Source organism: Onychostoma macrolepis, chromosome 22 (genome assembly GCF_012432095.1).
Source record: "Onychostoma macrolepis isolate SWU-2019 chromosome 22, ASM1243209v1, whole genome shotgun sequence".
NCBI lineage: Eukaryota > Metazoa > Chordata > Actinopteri > Cypriniformes > Cyprinidae > Onychostoma > Onychostoma macrolepis.
The window spans coordinates 22937696-22957730 of NC_081176.1; the positions used below are offsets into that span (position 1 = coordinate 22937696).

Here is a 20035-nt window from a genome sequence, read left to right on the forward strand (position 1 = left end):
TAAAATGCATAACATAAAGCTCATATTGTGTTTAATTGTGTTTGCATGTGAAATTATATTCATGCCTCATATGATATTATATGTTATATTATAGAATAGTATATCCTGTTGTTTTATTTATATGCAACTGACTTCAAACAATGTTTTGCATTCACTGCTTTCATATTCTCATTCAATTTACAGTTTGATGTAGGCCTACTAAACAATACATGATGAAATTTCAGGACACTTTTGTACTATTTATGTAAATGCGTAACTTTGATGTGTTTTAGGCCATGCTGGCCAATCAGAAGCCTGACAAAGTTTCAAGTAGGCGGAGATAACAGCGCAGGCTCTGACGTCACAAGCCAAAAACTCCGGTTTAGCTGTCTACATGATAACACTGCAGCCAGAGTTTTTTTAAATCTTCACCCTGGCAGGAGTTTTTTCAAAATGTTTGGTTTCAGTGACCTGGTGCAGCGTTTGCGTGAGGACGAACGGCCAAACCGCATAGAAAAAGCTGCTGTTTTGAAAATAACCGCGTTCGTGTGGACGACCAATGAGCGCGCGCGTTGAGCATTCAAATCACATTTAAACTGAAGCTGAGGAGGTTACCATGGTAACAGGGCGTCAACTCACTCAGCTGACAAGTAACGAGAAGCTGTCTCTCTGCTGTTTTCACTGCTTTCAGGTAAGTTTAGTCCCTAAAGTTACACAAATAATACATACAACTATTCCTGACACTTTCTTACATGTTACTGACACGTTTCTGTTGAATCTTTACTTTACAGGAGTGGTATAGTGTCTTCAAAAAGACCGTTAGCATCACAACCGTTAACTACAGAGGCTAACAATTAGAGGTAAGGTAACTTATACATTTGAGCTCTTATTAATGAACGTTTGAGCTTTTAAGCACCTTTTATGTGTAGATGAGCGGCTTTGATAGTTTTGTAAATGTTTTGTTGATACTTTGTCAATAGATAAATGGAAGTCACTATAAGCTAATTAATTTAACCTAAAAGTCTGCACTGTGGGGGTCAATCGGTGACATCACTTACATGAACTAATGGGCTGAAACTATTTCAAACACGTTTTGAACTTTCATTCCAAACTAATATTGATCAATTGTACTATGATTTCAGGAGCGTCAGAAAAAAATACCTAAAACAGGGGAAGTTACAAAACAATTTGTAATGTGAGCTGCTGACAGAGATACAGGAAACACAGGTGATCTGAGAAGTCTTATTAAATAACTTTATATGAATTTTTCACAGTATATTTCAACTATATCATCATGCATCTGTAAAACCTAAAAATATGAATTCTGGTATCTTAAGATTTTTTGTATATTATTATTATTATTATTATTATTATTATTATTATTGCATTTCACCTCTCCTGTAGTTTGTTTATTTCTAATAATCCTGACATTGTATACTACATTTTGTTGGCTATGTGACATATTGTTCCTATTCTTCCATGCTGATGGCTGTGCTGCAGAGCTGGAGCGGAGCAGATCTCCTGTCGAAGAACATCTCCAAAGCACCATGAACCATCTGACTAGTAAGTAAAACCTCAAACATTCAAAGTTTGTCGAATATTCAAAATATATCAAATAAATATCAAATATTTCCCAGACAGCAAGCAGTGTCGGCCCAGATCCGGCCCACATCTGGCCCGCATGGATTTCACGCGGGCCAGATGTGGGCCGGATCTGGGCCGACACTATGTTGCTGTCTGGGAAATATTTGATATTTATTTGATATATTTTTTGAATATTAACACTATGTTGCTGTCTGGGTTCCTGTATGTCCTACAAGGCCATCTTGTTTAACTCTGCTCTGAGGACACTTCATACACAACAACCTACAGAGGGTCAATCATAATTCAAAAAAAGACACAGATGATAATAAAAAAGTTCTTTGAAATTAAAATTTATAACAGTAAGACAGAACCAGTACTGTGAATGCACCTCACTTCAAACTGTAACGGTCTGTATATTATTTTCTAAACTTTAAATGTAGTGAAATTTTTGTTCAAGCAGACTTTGTTGCTCGTGGAAACCTCACGCGAGCCTGAAAGATACTTAAAACGTAAAATATTATTTGCACTCTTGAAGACTGTTCACCAAATACTAAATTTCAGTCCAGCAGAATTTTCTGCACACTTCACCACCGAGGCCAAAAATGAGCATTGTGAATGTAAGAGCCTCACACTACATTGTTTGTTTGAATTGTATTTCAGGGCAGTTCGTGAAGACGGATAACCTGGACAGAAGTCGGTTCCAGATCCAGCCTCCACACCAGACATCTCACTCACAAGGATTGCTGTCTACTAGATATTATGTGTACTCTTCAGACTTAGGTTCATGCAGATATTATTCAGGGACATGAACATTTCAATACTGCAAAAATAGAGAAACTACCTTATTTAAGAATTTTGTGTTAATTGTGTGAACATTAAACAAATATATATTTATTTTACTGTTTTTTGTTTTGTATTCCAAAGCACCTAAAAGCCAATTCACACTGCCATACTCCAACAGGCTGAACACGCTGACCAAGCAAAACAAATAAGCATGTTTTTATAGTTTTTGTGAAAGTGTGAACTGACAATGCTGTATGTTAGGTGTGAGATTCATTCAACTTGGTTTGCTGATTAAACATGATTAAATATTTGTTCAGAATATTGTCGTTGTTGTGACTATTCATCTAGGAGGGGTGTGTATCAAGTGGCTTGGTTATGGTTTTGTTGAGGCTGACATGTGGAACCCATCTGGTCCAGTGTATAGGACCAGAACAGGGCCAGCTATGGTCATACAGAACCTCAGATCCCACATAGCAATTTTTCTCTGGCCCAGCTCCGGCCCACACAATCAGCTTTTGCTTGGCCCACATACCGCAATGACTTACGGTCCTAGTGTGTACCAGGTCTGGATTCCAGACCAGGGCCACACATAGGCCAGAACTGGCCCAATTCAGGGCCAGTTATGGGTAATTAACTTGGCTGAGACTTGGGCCAGTTATGGCCCATGTGTGGCCCTTATCTGGAATCCAGACCTGGTACACACTAGGATCTGGGCCAACACTATGTTGCTGTCTGGGCCAGAATAGGGCCAGTTATGGTCATACAGGTATAGTCCCACGTAGCAATTTTTCTCTGGCCCAGCTCCGGCCCACATAGCAATTTCTCTCTGGCCCACACAATCAGCTTTTGCTTGGCCCACATACCGCAATGACTTACGGTCCTAGTGTGGACCAGGTCTGGATTCCAGACAAGGGCCACACATGGGCCATAACTGGCCCAATTCAGGGCCAGTTATGGGTAATTAACTTGGCTGAGACTTGGGCCAGTTCTGGCCCATGTGTGGCCCTGGTCTGGAATCCAGACTTGGTACACACTAGGACCGTAAGTCATTGTGGTATGTGGGCCAAGCAAAAGCTGATTGTGTGGGCCAGAGCTGGGCCAGAGAAAAATTGCTATGTGGGCAGTAGCCAACTCATAACAGAATGACAATAAACCTCGCTTGAACTTTAAGTAACTTAGATAAATGTGTTGTGGGAGTCTGTGATCATTTACGAGTATTTTATCAACAGAGCGCAACAAATCATTTGGACCCTCCAAAAGCCTTGATCAAACATTGCTTTTCTTCGTCTTTTATAATTAAATGTAATGCCATTCATGAAAAGGGTTAATGTAATGCGTTTTTGCAGTTGGATTTCGAAAAGGTTTGAAGTTAGGACCGTTTTTAGGATATTTTTGTCGAGTTGATATAACTCTAGGCAAAGCTCTGATTTCTGTGAGACCCGCATCACGGCTATTGATTTGCACTCATTTCATTCATATAGGCTAGTTTACACTCATTCACTTTACACATCCAGGCCCATAGCCAGCTATGAGGTCCAGACCTTCGTAAATGTTTCATGTTCAAAAATAAAATTTGAAAACATGAAAAATTATTTAAAATCATGTCGCTGAATAAATTCATGTGGCTGATTCGCAGCAGGTGCGAAACGCAGGAGTGAAGGAGCTTGGTGCAAGTGCAGCCTCCACTCCGCTCCGCCGTGTTGCCAGATCTAATTATTATAAGCGTCGCTGGACTTGTTTTAATACTTAATGTAACAGCGTTAATTAGGGAATTAATAAAGTGGGAAGATGAAGGTTGAGGTTAGAGATTCTGTATTCTATTTGCAAAATACAAGATTTAAACTTATTTTGGTGCATTTTTCAGGAGATTGGTTGTGTTTGTTTTTTGTAGGAATATCTGGTAACGCTGCTTCGCCGGTGTTGTGCCCATTTTCGACCCCTGCCAAATTATTACCCCCTCTCGTTGAAATCGCTACCTGATTGCCTAATCCTAACCCAAACCCTAATCCTAACCCCTCCCTCACACCTAACCCTAAACCTACCAATACAAAGGGGGTAGTAATCTGGCGGGGGTCAGAATTTGGCACGACACCGGCACTGAGAGGCAGCAATAAAAAAAGGAGCGTGTGGATAGTTTATTGCTGAGGAGACCACATTTGTTAGACAAACGCAATGATCACCATGATATTATCTGTATGAAACTGTGTCAAACGCTATCAAAGCAGTACTAGCCATTATTATTGCACAAATCTGAACAACCGCAGACCTCACTAATGTAGTGCTGTTCCAGCAAACATGTGATTGTGTCTGCCGAATATTTTTTTCTGTTATTCGGATAAATCCTTTATTCGTTTTGAAGCTATTATCCTTTCCAAATAAGATATTCAGCTTCGGGCCCATCCCTAGTGGCAAGTGCCACAAAAAAATCAATGTATGGCAAACACTACTGTTATAGTTTTCCTGCAATAAACAGCATTTTAATGGCATCTGATATTAATATCAACAGTATAAAACTGAGAAGAGATTCTCTAAAAAATTGAAACCTAGGGTATGTATAGGGTGTATGCCATACTAATAAAATTGGTGATACTCTTATCACAAATTGGTGATACTCTTAAAATGGGCTCCTTGTGCTTTGACGCAACACGTCATGCCGTTCGTGCATGGTGTAGTAGTGTTGGTTAGTGTTAGCTGCTACCAATGCTACCTACTTCTAGATTAGATGGTGCATCATTTCCGGTCTATCATTTCCAAAGCAACGACTCTTTACATAAGTGTTCGCTCAGCTTTCTGTAGCGCAGCTGTCGAAATTCCCATGAAAACAATAGGCTCGTTTGAGATGAGCAAAATCTGCACAGAACCAATCACCAGTGATCACCATGAGATGCATGCCGGTTAGCAGCGGCGGACTTATGGCGCTTTTCCACTGCATGGTACGGCACGGTACGGTACGGTTCAGTACGGCTCACTTTTGGGGGGTTTCCCACTGTGTACAGTACCTGGTACCTGGTACTTTTTTTAGTACCACCTCGGCCGAGGTTCCAAACAATAGCGTCTGTCTGTGGACTGCAAGAGAGGGGCGTAACTGGAAGGAGGCGTAACTTGAAGAAGGGGGCGTAACTTGAAGTTCTCCAAATCACACAGAACCACGCGAGATGTCAAAACGAGATGTTGTTGGCAAGATGGCAGCTTGTATAGAAACAAGGTGAGAGTATTATTTCCCCCTGAAATAACCGTTTAAATTGAAGTGTGTAAGTCATTTTCATACAGTGGTATTGTTTATTGAGTTAATAAGCAATATATAAGCAAAAGGTGTAAAGACGTTATCCCCCGATTTCATAGACAAGGCTAGTCAAGAGTAGTCCCAGACTAAAATGCATGTCTGGGCTGTTTTAACTGAAAGCAACTTGAACTGACTGATCTTAAAATAATTGTTTTGTCTCAAGATGCACATCAGTAGTGTTTTTATCCAAGGCACGTTTATAAAAGCTACTCAAATGTCCTAATTGAACTATGACCTAATCCTGGCTTAATCTAAACCCTGTCTGTGACCTACATAATATAGCATATTTGTGATTTTGCTGTAAAAACACGTTTTATAATGCATAACTAATCGGGTCTCCATTAAGTACACATACGTCTCAAAAGTGGATTTACAAAAACCATATACATTTTAAAGATGATTACTAAATGTCTATTTAACATCTGACAGGATTATCTTTGATAAGTATTGCAGATGAGCACATCTAATAGACATGAAACAAATCTGAGTGAGTTATGTATGTGTGCTGATATGTAGAATTCACTGTTGTCAACATTGCTTTAGATGAATGTAAGTCATGTAAACAAACAAATCTACATAAAGTAACTAAACATAAGTTATCTATTTTATTTATCCATTAGTAATATTGATAATTTAAGGAACATTTGTGTTACATCAGCAACTACCTCAACATGTAAATGCAGTATTGAGCAGATAAATCACAGAGGTGTCTGGATGTTACAGGGACAGATGAGACACACGTGTGTTTATCCGGTGCGGAGTGACTGATGAAGAAATGCTGCTATCAAAGGCTTTGAGTGAGTACATTAGAGAAATGAATAAAACATCTTTTAAATGTTAAGTTGTAGTTTATTTTAATTATTGTAATTTCAAACAGAGCTATTACAGCACTTTTCTGATTCTTGATTCCTGTGCATTTGCTGCAGATCTTCTGTGGTGGAGCAGGACCTGCAAGGCAAGGTGACAGTGACATTTGTGAAAAAAAGGGAAAACCTTAAACAAAAGGATAAAGTAAGATCATTTTGTTACTTCTAATACAGAGATCAGATGACATTGTGCTGTTAAAATGACTGCTTTTGTATTATGTTTGGGCATTTTTGTATGATCTGGAAATGTCTGCAGACTGGTGTGAGCGCTGAGAATGGAAAGTCCACAGCAGCATCCTAGAAATGGTCCAGTGCCATGAATGAGATGCTCCATCACTGCACCTGCCCTCATCTGGACCAGATGCTGCTGTGGTTTCTCTATCATCAGTAACCCCAGAGCCAGCGAGAACATCTAGAGAAAGATCAAAATACATTGAGGATGTGATTTTGGTCAAGTTTATTCTGCTGGTTTCTGTTCATACAATGAAGGCATCATCAAAAAATGTCATGAAGCTTTTATCCAAAGTGATTTGCAGTGCTCTTATTACAGGGACCTACAATCCCCTGGATCAACCTGGAGAAAAGAGGACACACCGGTGGTGACGAACCAGCAACCTTCTGCTCACCAGTTCAGTGGTTTAGCCAACTACAAAAGTAATAAAGCTACAACTAAAAAAATGCATGTAATTGTAAACATGAAATGATATTTGGCAAGAAATGGAAAGCTGACAACATGAATTGTAAATGTTTAACTCTGTTTAAATGTTTTACAGGTAGTCATGCTCATGGAGAGCAGGCACACAAATGTTTGGAGCAGACACAGTGGCAGCCAGATTGTCCTGCACATGTTCTCCTGCTCTTGCCTCAAGGTTGTGTGGTTCAGGTGTGTCATCATGGTCTTCCTCATCCTCTGGGTCAACGATGTCCCCATTGAGAAGAGCAAGATTGTGAAGCACAGCGCAGCTGCAGAATTGACACATCTGTGTTGAGATGGCAGTAGGATGTGGGGTTCACCATCTGTAAATACATGATTGTTAGAACAATAAATTTGAATGAAGCTTTGTTTCATCTGCTGTTGACTTGTATATTGTATGTATTTATTGTGATGCTTGCTTTTATTCAATCTTTTACTCATTTATTCATTGTCATTGAATAAATGAGTAAATTTTATTATTGTTGTCTTTAAATAAAGTACATTTTATTAATTCATGTATTAATTGCTTGACTGAAAATTGATGTATTCACATCGACTGCATTTGTTCAACTAGTGTATATTCATGTATAGCTATGTCACGACAAAAATTACATTTTGCTTGTTTTACTAAAATGTCATTTTAAGTAAAAAAAAAAAGTCATATAATTATTTGTTAGCACTTATCATTATTATTGCGTGTAAGTGTTGGGGTGGGGTGGGCAAACGATGCAATTCATTCTGGGGTAATCTTAATTTTTAAGTTGAAATACTTACAGTATAAAATCAACAGTCTTCTCCAAAGGCGAGATCTTCGAGCAGCTGCCCGACATATCCTTTGTGTTGACATTTCAAACGCTGAGGAAAACCGTACTAGATTTTCGAGTTAGTGATGCTATGAGCTGTTAGTGCACCTGTCCCTCTTTTTTTATTATTATTATTGCTGAACTTATTACATAAAAGATCAGGGAAAGATGGTTGTATCTAACAATGAACAATCTTAATGGCATAAAACAGTAAACAAAAATGTATGAGATTATATACACAGAAAAAAAAGCACAGTGACAAGGATAAATATCTTTGAATAATTCATCATGATGCTTTTTTTTAGAAGCCTGAGGGATGAAAAAAGTTAAATTCAACAAGAAAAAGAAGAAAACAGGAGATTTTTGCTTGTGGATGAAAAAATATTCGAAATATTCTCTAACTAAATATTCAAGAGATAACAATTTTGGGTTTTGTAATAATTTTTTTTTTTTTAAATGCTTTAAGGATAAAACTGTGGATCACATTAGTGGAGTTACAAATATAAGAACTTAAATCAACACAAAATGTATTACAATCACAAAATAAAAGGGCAGCTGTTTCTTCAACAAGACCACGAAATGAGTAAATTTCATCAGTATCAAGATACTTTAGATTAATTAAACCTGTCACTCATATATTTTAAGTTGTTGCGCTCGTTATAACGTCTAAGGTCACATAATAACGTCAACATAGAGGATGATATCCAAATCGCATTCATACTTAACGCATTCAGGCTGTAGAGTATGTACTCTTTTAGCGCTCGTTAAGTAAGTACTTATTGAAGAAAGTATGCGGTTTCGAACGCAGCCCGACAACATCTCGTTTTGACATCTCACGTGATTCTGTGTGATTTGGACAACTTCAACTTACGCCCCCTTCTTCAAGTTACGCCTCCTTCCAGTTACGCCCCTCTCTTGCAGTCTGCAGACAGACCCTTCTCGGTTCCAAGCGAACCGTACCATTAGGCTTGTTTGAGATGCGCCTCGCCTCGCCTCGCCTCGCCTGAAATGTAGGCGAGAGTAGGCGGCTGCAGTGAGGGGAGGAGTGAAATAAGCGCAGTCAAGATGGACAGTTCTGCCCTCTCGAAGTAGAACGAGATCAAACGAGATCAAAGGCAGATATCTTGTTATTCTCACTCATATGCTGTGCTGCTGATAAACATGATATAATTTCAGTTCTGTTGCTTTTATATGAATATAAATATGATGAACAAGACACTCAAAGTGCTTGCTATTTAATTCCATACGAAAGGCGTATTTATCCTCCATTTTTATTTTAATTCAAACATGTATTTTAGATTTTTTTAGAAAATATGACAACAATCACATATCTCACACAGAGATCGCACTATAGTGTTTGGGAATATTCATGCACAATTTAAATACATAATAGCATGAAATCAGATTAAAAAAATAAAAATTTTTAGAAGAGAACGCAGCATCAGGGTTGTCTAAACCACTGAGCATTAAGCTGTGTCGTCAGTCAGGCGTTTCCCATCATGCTTTTGATCAGCGCAGTCGGTGCAGAGCAACTGCGCGCGACTGCTCAATCCGACACGGCCGCCTCGCCGTCGCAAGAGTTTTTTGGCACACGTCAGCATGACATCAGAGCAAGGCAGACTTAACTCGGACACTTTTCTAACCGGCATGCATCTCGCGGTGATCACCGGTGATCGGTTCTGTGCAGATTTTGCTCATCTCAAACTATGGAAGGCCGTTGGGGCCAAAACGTGTGGGATTAACGTATGTGTTAACGCGTAATTGCGTGTTAACGCGTAATTGCGTGTTAACGCGTCATTTTGTCCTGGCATTGAGCTTTAGCACCATCTACTGGTCCAAGAACGCTAGGGGAACGCCTCCAGCGTGACCACGCTCTGATACAAATGTAATCTGTCCAAAGGATGGGCGAGACGTCACGGGCGGGTGACGTAATGGTCAGGAAGCATAAAAGCACATGCGGTGGAACCGGCGTCAGCTTTTGTCATTCAGCAACCGCTACTCTGTGTGTGTCTGTCGATCTGTGTTGTGAGTCTTATTTAGTGTTGTTTGTCACTTGAAATATGCTCCACAATGTCTAAAGTGCAGAGAAACTAGCACTTGGGCGAGAGCAGATCGCATTACAGGCTGTGTGTTTTTCACTAACAGTCCGTGTGTGGTCTGCTTGAGAGCAGAGCACGCAGAGTCAGCTCTCGAGGGATAGCAGTGTCCCTGCTTAGGAACAGAGTTCGCGCTGTCAGCTCAAAAAAAAAAAAAGCAAAAAGGGGCTGATCGTGCTTTTCCCCGCGGTATGATCTCGCGGTTAAAAAGAAACCGAATGAGATTCCGGGGATCGCACATAGATCTGGCGGACGGGTTGGAGACGGGTTCGCCCTCTCTCCACCTGCAATCCCCAGATCTAGCACTCTCACGCGGGGCTGGAAGCCCGTGGTGTGGTTCTTCTCCCTTTGAGTGAGAGCTCACTGTTGCAGCGCGCGTTGCCGAGGCATTCTCGTTCGTTTCATGAATCCTTTCATATCAGACCGTGTTTACTTGTCTGGTTATTTTTCTCCATTTAATTTTGAGGAATTAAATGATCTATTTCATCTAACTAGGAGAAGTTAGATGTGTATGTGTAAAAGGAGCCTAAGAAAACTTGGGATTTTCTCGAGCGAGAGCACAATGTTTTACTTCTCTTCCTCTGAGGAGGTTGATGTGGTCTGCAGGGGCTGCTGGGTGGAGAAGCCCCAACCGTGTTCCAGCTCCTCATATAGGGAGCGTCACTTCTCGTACTCCCCAGTATGTTGGAGTCAGAGTGGCGCTCCTGGGCCGAGGCCTTCTAGCAGAAGGCGGATCTGCGGACCGTCATTCTCGCTGGATAGTCTTTGGCTAAAACATCCTGCTGCCTATGGCCCAGGACTTCTGAGGGCCAGCCCCTCTGAGGAAGAGCGGCATACACGGTGCCCGTCTCTCCTCAGTGCCCTCAGGAGATCGGTCTGCCAACCCTGCCACGTACGGTGTTCCAGGGCGCAGCGATCATCTCAGTTTCTTCTGCCCGGAAACGTAGCGGAGCTGAGATGCTCGCCACCCCTTCGGGGGTCTCTAGAGCAGCTAAATTGGCTTTCTCCTGCCGGTGTGCCGTTCCAGGATACCGAACTAGCCGCTCTGATTATACCAGAGGCCAGTCTCCAGAGACTGGTTCCCTTAGTAGGCACCTGGCGGTGTGGGAGCCCCTGCCAAGCGTGTCTCATTGGGTCCTGCGTTGCAGGCTCTGGTTCCACCAGTCTAGTCTTCCTAGAAGATGATGCGAGTCTGAGGACAGTCGCTTCAATAGGAGACTTTGGCTGAGGCAGTCCTGGTGCCCATGGCCCAGAACTTATGAGGGCAGGCCCCTCTGGGGAAGAGCGGCATACACCGTGGTACACGGTGCCCGTCTCTCCTCAGTGCCCTCAGGAGATCGGTCTGCCAACCCTGCCATGTACGGTGTTCCAGGGCACAGCGATCTCCAGCGAGCACACATCTCAGTTTCTTCCGCCCGGAAATGTAGCAGAGCTGAGATGCTCGCCACCCCCTTCAGGGGTCTCTAGAGCAGCTAGTTTGACCATCTCCTGCCGGCGTGCGGTTCCAGGACACCGAGCTAGCCGCCCTGGTTATACCAGAGGCCAGTCTTGAGAGACTGGTTCCCTTAGTAGACTACTTGGCAGCGTGAAAACTACTGCCAAATTTGTCTCCATGGGACCTGCATGCTGTAGAGAGAGGCTACAGAATCCAGTTTGGTTCTCCTCCACCTCGTTTCAACGGGGTGAATTCCACTCTGGTGGGCCCCGAGCAGGTTCTGGTAATGGAACGAGAAGTAGAGTACTCTCTTGAGGAAGGAGGCCATCGAGGTGGTCCCTCCTCACGAAAGAGATTCCGGGTTCTACAGGCAGTACTTCATAGTTCCCAAGAAGGATGGAGGGTTGGCGTTCCATTTTAGATCTGCATCAGTTGAACCACTCAGTCAGCAGACTGAAGTTCAAGATGCTCTAACAGGTCGTGTCTCAGATCAGGTCCGAGGACGGGTTTGTCACGATCGATCTAAAAGACGCATACTTCGATATCTCCATCCTTCCCACTCACAGGGAGTTCCTGAGGATTGCTTTCGAGGGCGAAGCTCACCAATATCGGGTTCTTCCCTTCTGCCTAGCACTCACCCTGCACTTTTACAAAGTGTGTGGATGCCGCGTTAGCTCCGTTGCGGCTACAAGGCATCCGCATATCCACTTTGGTTGATTCTAAAAAAAAAACACAGCGGTGGTCTCTTACATCAACCACCAAGGAGGTCTGCGTTCATGCCCCCTGTACAGGCTGGCGTACCAGATCCTTGGGTGGTCCCAGGACAAAATCCTCTCGCTGAGAGCAGTTCACATGCCTGGGCATCCCAGTGTGGGAGCAGACATCCCGTCGAGGCAGGGGCTGAGGCCCGGGGAATGAATGCTTCACCCCCACATTTGGAGAGTGTTTGGCCAGGCTCAGGTGGCGCTCTTCGCTACTCAGGTAAGTACACAGCGCATGTCCCCTCTGGTACTCTCTAAATTAATCCAGCTCCACTGGGGCTGGATGCCATGGTACAGACGTGGCCGAGGCTTCGTTTGTACGTTTTTCCCCGATCGTTCTGCTCCCGGGAGTTCTGGCGAGAGTGCGCTGGGACAAGGTCAGTCTACTTCTGGTAGCACCGTTCTGGCTGGCCCGAGTATGGTTCTCGGACCTGATTTCTCTCCTCGACGGCTCTCCATGGGAGATTCCTGTCAGGAGGGATCTCCTCTCACAAGTGGGGGTCTGTCACCCCCGCCCGGAGCTTTGGAAGTTGTAGGTGTGGCCCCTGAGGGGGCACAGCCCATAGCTTCCGGTCTCCCAACCGAGGTTGTTGAGACCTTCCTCTAATCCAGAGCTCCCTCAACGAGGAAACTATACGCCTTGAAGTGGAACTTTTCACTTCTTGGTGTGGAGACTGCCAGCTCGACCCAGTCAACTGCCTGATTGGTACAGTTCTGGAGTTCGTGCGGGCCTGTTCCTCCGCAGGGTTAACCCACTCCACCCTGAGGGTTTACGTGGCGGCTATACCGGCCTACCACGCCCTTCTCGGTGACCTTTCAGTGGGTAGACGCCCCCTAGTACATGTTCCCTCCAGAGGCTGAGGCCTCCGGCCAGAGAGCGTATGCTATGTGGTGGATCAGGATGCTATTCCAAAGCCTCGAGTCCTCTGCTCTCCCCTCTTGGGGATCAAGACTCACTCTTCAGAAGTTGGCCTTCGGGACGCAAGCCCCGCTCACCTTAGCCACCTGTGGCCTTTTCTCTCTCGCCCTAGCTGTGCTCCATCCACACTAGGCAGGGATTTGTCAGTCTGGTGACGTGGGGATCTCGTTCCCCTAGCGTTCTTGGACGCAGCTCGAGTTCCTGAAGAGGAACATCTTAGGTTACGTACGTAACCCCAGTTCCTCGAGGGAACGAGACGCTGCATCTCGAAGTCATACTTCCGGCATCCCTACGAGCGGTTGCTTCATTCCTGAAGCTGACGCCAGTTCCACCGCACGTGCTTTTATGCTTCCTGGCCATTACGTCACCCGCCCGTGACGTCTCGCCCATCCTTTGAACAGATTACATTTGTATCAGAGCGCGGTCACGCTGGAGGCGTTCCCCTAGCGTTCTTGGACGCAGCGTCTCGTTCCCTCGAGGAACTGGGGTTACATACGTAACCTAAGACGTTTTTAATGCATTTTAATCTAATGTCTTTTCAGGCATAAGTGGGCTACAACTACATATAATAGTTACAGCACAACTAGTATTCAAGTATTTTTAAATTATAACTGTTCAACCCCTGAAAATCAACAAAAGAGCAATGATATGCATGTAAATGTAAATGTACATAGGGAGGCTGTTGTCTGCTTCCCATTTTACTTAAAACATCAAAGCACGTGTATTGAGTCTACTTCAATCTAGGAACTAAACTTGCGTATGGCTGGAACCACTTCTTTTCTTGTATATAATACACACACACCTTAGCAATTGAGAGCAGTTCTTTGCTGAAGATGGAGCAGGCAGTGCTGTTGACTTCAATACCTCATAGTGTTCAAACTTGTAATGAAAACAACGAGAGATGTATACCATAGATTAGATTGTGTTAATGAGCTGCCATTTTAGATATAAATAAGGTCTTTTGTTGCTTTCATGTCCTATATTTTGTCACCCCTTCTCAGATGATTATAGTGCCTGACACCTCTGGGTAGAATTCGAAATACATTAAAAAGATATATCTAATACCTTAAAATTACTTGATAACATTGGATACACTAATTTCATGCAATAAATCAATAATTACTAAACCCCAATGCCCCAGGAAAAGTAATATTTTGGTTATGTTTTTGTTACCAACTAATTGAGATATTTAAGCACACACCTCACACCACTCAGTGTCCGGTCTTGTTCATTCGATGTGCACTCTCTATGCTACTCCAGCGTATTACCTGTATACCTACCTTCATCATTTACTTACCTCCTGTGTCCTCTCCAGCGTGTTCTCCTCTTCTGCTCTACTCCAACATCTGTTCCCTCCAGCGTCTTCAAGTGTATGTCTCCATCGTCCGTCATTGTGAGGTGTGTGTACCACTATTCAGTGACCATGTGCTGATTCTGAATGCATCTCTCACTGACAAAGGAGTATACTTTAAAGCCTTGCGCACTCAACTGTTTGCGAAAAGGAGCTTTGCGCTCGTGTATCCTACCTCTCTCATTCGGCACAAATCCAAATATTCCATAATATTTCCATATTTGCGATGTAACGTATCTGAATGCAAAACTATTATTTATTATGTAAATGATGGGCTTTGTACTTCAGACTAGAGGTCTGCAAGCCCGTTGGGTCCCGACGGAGCCCGACACACTGAGTCCATTCGTGCCGGGCTCGGGCCATTTTTTTTTTTTTTTACAGCTCGGGTCGGACTCGGGCTCGGGCTCATTTAGCTTCTCTCCTTTTATTGTGCCCATATACGCACAGAGCACACATGGCTACTGTATTAAATACTGATTATATTATAAATATTATACATCGCCTGAGCAATACGCAACGCATATATGCACACATTAGCATACAGGTGACCATGCAGAGCATCAGGGAGAAGTTGGAGCGTGGAGTTACAAAAAGTTCCCAATGCTTCAGGAAAAGCTGCATTTTTGATCAGCCATGCATTTGATGATGATCCTGACTCGCCATCTCGTCACTGGTTGCGCCTTTAGAGAGAAATGCACCTTTGGGATTTTATAATGAAAGAGTTTATGTTTTCGATTAAAATTATTTTGTTTTAAAGTAGTAATTCAAAGCTTTCTATAGATACTATATTTATCTAGTCAGTGAGGCAAGTAGGCTATATGCTGTTTCGGTTTTTCAGAAGCGCTCCGCTTGCTCAAAACCGAAACGGCTTTTTGTCTTTATTTTATAAAAGCACGTTTTGTTGATATTGTGAGTGCACACAAATAAAAGTAGACCCTTTACAGTTCTGAAAAATTTAGCCTTTTACTCTTACCTTTATGAGCAAAAATGACAGCGTATTTTGAAATGTTTCCAATGCAAGTGATCATTCTGGCACGTCCTGTAAAGCGCGCTTCAGCTTCCACTCTCTGCACAAACTACTGGATATGCATCAGTGCACATTTATCTAGGTCAAGCGTTTAAACTAACATTGTGGAGCCGTTTTATATTTATAGATTTAATTTTAGAGAACTTGTGGTGATTTGAGAAAGCTAAATTGATTAAACATAGGCTATGATCAACTCGCTGTCTGCCGCTGGCCGCTTGGTCGTTACTTTAAAAAACAAAAACTTACATTTAACAAATAAAAAAATACTCCAAAAGTTTTTTCTAAATTAACTTAATAAAATAACGAAACGAAATACAATCACTTTGCCATTTCATACAAAACTGAACTATTTTAAGCCGAAACAGTAGTAGATAAGCTGTTTTGGGAGAAGGATGGAAAAAGACGGGCTCGGGTCGGACTCGGGCCGAGAATTCTGATGAGCTGTTGGACAAGGGCCGGGCTAGGGCCTGAGCGTCTCGGGCCAGGGCCGGGCTAGGGCCTAAATTTTAGGCCCGTGCAGGGCTCTACTTTAGACCCGTTCCAACGGTGACAAAGAGGTGCCCGCGCTGATGTTTGGCTCACTGTATTTTATTTTGATAAAGTACCAACTGCGCTGTCAAGTTAGCAATGCTGGAAAGCAAAGCAAATCGTATCGAACCGTGACCCCCGAACCAAGGTACGTACCAAACGGTGACATCTGTGTACCGTGCCACCCCTAATATTATGTTATATATACTGTATACAGTAGATCTTATATATATATATATATATATATATATATATATATATATATATATATAAGAATTTTCTATGAAACGATACCAACCTTTTGACTCCCCTTGCTACAGTCTTCGAGTTATGAGTCACTCGGGGAAAAAAAGGTTGAAAATGTGAAATTTATCATTCTATGAAACTTTTTTGAGTGAAAACCTGCATCTGAACTGTAAATTCATAGACATTGCCCTACCTCGCTTGTATGGTATTATTTTAATTTGTTCAGGTCTTAAAAAGTCTTAAATTTGATCTAAAAAAATCCTGCAGATACCGTGAACAGAGCTAATGAATGATCTTCTGCTTCCAACTACTAGTTATAATGGTAATTTCATGTCATTACGTAACGCATGTTGGCGCCCTTAAAGGCTTAAAAGGCTTTGTTTTCCACCAGGACCAGTGGGGATTTCTTTAAGACTGCAAGGGAAGCTCGGCTTCCCCTATAATGTCAAAAAATTAATGGTCAAATATGTACTATTGTGTTAACATTTTATTGACTAAAAATGCGTTAGAACACGTTCATCTCGAAGACGAGTTGGTTCAGAATCAGCTACATATAGCAGGTCGGCTGACTCGATTTCCTTCTCATACACTCCCATAGCGTCAGTGCATTTCCCCGTTGAAGCCGAGCGTCCATTGACTTCAATGGGGCTACTTTGAACAGTTTTTTTCAGTGCTTCCAAACTAGACGGTCATTGAATAAATGCTGCGATTATGTCCCGCCCACGGACAGTCAGCGTCTCTGGGGGTGAATGGAGGAGTGGGCTGGCCTGGACTCCGGGCTTCTGCATGATGATTGGAGGGTCTGCATCTCAGTTTGATTGACAGCGATTTTGTTCTATAAAAAGTCGTTGACGCTGAAGCTATTCGAGCTCAGTCCCATCGCGGCTTTGCACTTGGTTCTTATCAATCATTATATATATTTTTTTATTCATTTATAATGTTATGTTTTAATATACATGCTGCTAACTCGGAAATTTCACGATATGCGAGCAAAAAATGCTCCTGACAGTTCGGCAATAGACACGAGCAAGAGTGCTGTTTTTGTTTCGTTTGTGTTCGAATCCAAATCCGCGGTGGCTTGGGCGAATCACTGATTCACTGAGCCACTCATAAAAACAGTCATTTGATTCGTTCCTGAAGGATTCAGCCGTTTTGAAAGAATCATTTGAATGACTGAGTGATTCAATCACGAACTTCTGCCACCTGCTGGCCGTTTTTAAGTTTCCCGTCTAAAAGTAGGCATATTACATTATTTTCCAACATATTTCTATATTCAGAATTTAGTATTTAAAACATTAATCTCATAACATTATTTATGCAATTATTAAATACAGTCTAAATGTATAAATGCCACATCTAAATGTCACTTCATGCAGCTTCTGTGCAGTGCTAAGATGAGTTTTGTTTAGATCATTTCGTGGATAACAATAGCCAGTCATTCATTCACATTAAGTATTCAGAGAATAATATTGTCTGTTTTCACTTACATCTATTTATTAATTAAATTTTTCAGTTTGTAGAATTGAATTATAAATTAAGCTGGTATAGTATCGTAAGACATTTTTATGGTATCGTGACAACCCTATACACCACATTCCTTGTTTCAGTTTAACCTAATTCCCACATTCCCTCCGTCGAGTTTAATATCTCTGTTTTTTTTAGATTGTTTGTTCATTCATTCATTCATTCATTCATACATACAGTAGGCTAGGCTAGCATCACTGGAAAAGACGCCTAGTTGGTACGACAGGGTCACAGAGCATTTTCTTGAAAAGGAACATAGGGCAGAATTTACGTATAAATAAATGGACAATTTTTATGATGTAGGCCGAAAATGAGCTTCCCCTCTTTGAAAGACCAGCAGCCGCCACTGACCAGGACACACATTTTTGGCACATTTTTTTTCCATTCATAAATGGAAAATGAATCTTTAAAGTGAATTTTACTGCACAACTATAGAGCACAACCGTCTTAATCGCCTTTTTCACCCTTGATGAGTTTGCATTCCTGGTTATACATTTTTAATTTCGCTGTTCAATGAGTAAAATACATGCACTGACTTGCTGTATATAGAAAAAAATGTAGTGTTAATATCATTTTAATACTTGCACATCTAAAGAATTTGTTTATTTAGTACTTCTTTAGGTTTTTGTTTGTTTGCTTTTTTTCTTTTTCTTGCAAGAAATCCAAAACAGACAAATTGATTTGGGATAAAATGGTTTATTTTGATCTGCTCATTTGTTTTTTGCTTAATAGTACAGCTGATGCTTCATCTATGTTTTATTTCCACTGTTACACACATTCAGGCAAAGTCATCTCTCCATCATTACACTTTTGTCTGAAGTCAGTAATAACTACTGGATTTTTGCCCCTCAGACACATAAAGGTCATGTGATCATTATGTTCTGTGAACATCTTTTGTTGATTAAAATAGGCCAAATCTATACCTCTTTCAGCCATTAACTCCTTCGTCACTGTACAGGGCTCTGAAATAAACCCAGCATGTCACTGTCAGTGTCACAATATACATTCATTAACTAATCATCACAACCTACAATTTAATCTACAAGATTACATCATGATGCATATATATGATATATTTGGTGTAATGTGTTCATACTTACTTAAACACTTAACATTTCCTCTCCACTGGCCTTGCTGACAAGTCAAGTATTTGGTGAAAGAGTGACGCTGATCCAATATGTATTTGTTAAAGCAGATGTATTCAACTCTCTCCCCTGTATTGTATTCCTTTTTTGTCATTTCTACTGTATCTGCATTGTTCACTCATGGCGGTGGCCCACATTTCACTGAGACTGTCATCACTAAGAAAACGTGGCATTAGTAAATCTCTAACATGAGAGTGAGGTAATTAAAAAAAAGTTTAAGAAAAAGATTTAATCTGTTGAAGAGATATTCTAAACAATAGTATATTATATATATATTAGACTCACAACTGTACAATTGTATTATTTATTTATCTCCCAATTTCATTAATTTGCATATTGTGAGATTTAATAGCAGAACATACCAGCACACAGTGGATTTGGTGTCCATCCGTCTCGTGTACATGTGGCCTCTTCTGCCATTTTGTCATACCCAGACTCACAGCGGTAAGATCTTCTTGCACCTAGTTTCATATCTCCTCTGAAGTATTGGGATGGACTATAGACATGCTGGTCACGTGGAGCTTCACATCCACTCTCTGAAACAAGATTAACATGTTTTTAATAACATGCAGTGAATTCATCACCAAATGGCGGTGGCCTGCATTTCCCTGAGACTGTCATCACTAAGAAAACGTGGCATTATTAAATCTCTAATATGAGTATGAGGTCATTTTAATGAAATGTTTAAGAAAAAGATTTAATATGTTGAAGAGATATTCTAAACAATAGTATATTATATATATTAAACTCACAACTGCACAACTTTATTATTAGTTTATTTATTGCTCCCAATTTCATTCATTTGCATATTTTGAGATTTAATAGCAGAACATACTAGCACACAGTGGATTTGGTGTCCATCCGTCTCGTGTACATGTGGCGTCTTCTGCCATTTTCTCATACCCAGACTCACAGCGGTAAGATCTTCTTGCTCCTAGTTTCATATCTCCTCTGAAGTATTCGTATGACCTATAGACATGCTGGTCACGTGGAGCTTCACATCTAATCTCT

At 41.5% G+C, this 20035-nt stretch overlaps 1 protein-coding gene and 1 long non-coding RNA gene across 3 annotated transcripts in view; one reads left to right on the top strand and one right to left on the bottom strand.

Annotated features, from left to right (window-relative positions):
• LOC131529943 (complement factor H-related protein 4-like) overlaps nt 1-20035 on the bottom strand; it is a 51929-nt gene that overhangs the window by 24507 nt on the left and 7387 nt on the right. For both annotated transcript variants that reach the window (XM_058759956.1, XM_058759955.1), the window contains exons 4-5: nt 19860-20033; nt 19387-19560 (exon numbers count right to left, since the gene is read on the bottom strand). In XM_058759956.1, the coding sequence (XP_058615939.1) occupies nt 19387-19560; nt 19860-20033 (348 nt within the window). The remainder of the gene's footprint in view (nt 1-19386; nt 19561-19859; nt 20034-20035) is intronic.
• On the top strand, nt 587-2608 carry LOC131529946 (uncharacterized). Its single transcript, XR_009268259.1, has 5 exons — nt 587-670; nt 771-839; nt 1122-1206; nt 1480-1542; nt 2224-2608. It is a non-coding gene; the product is annotated as an uncharacterized LOC131529946 (long non-coding RNA).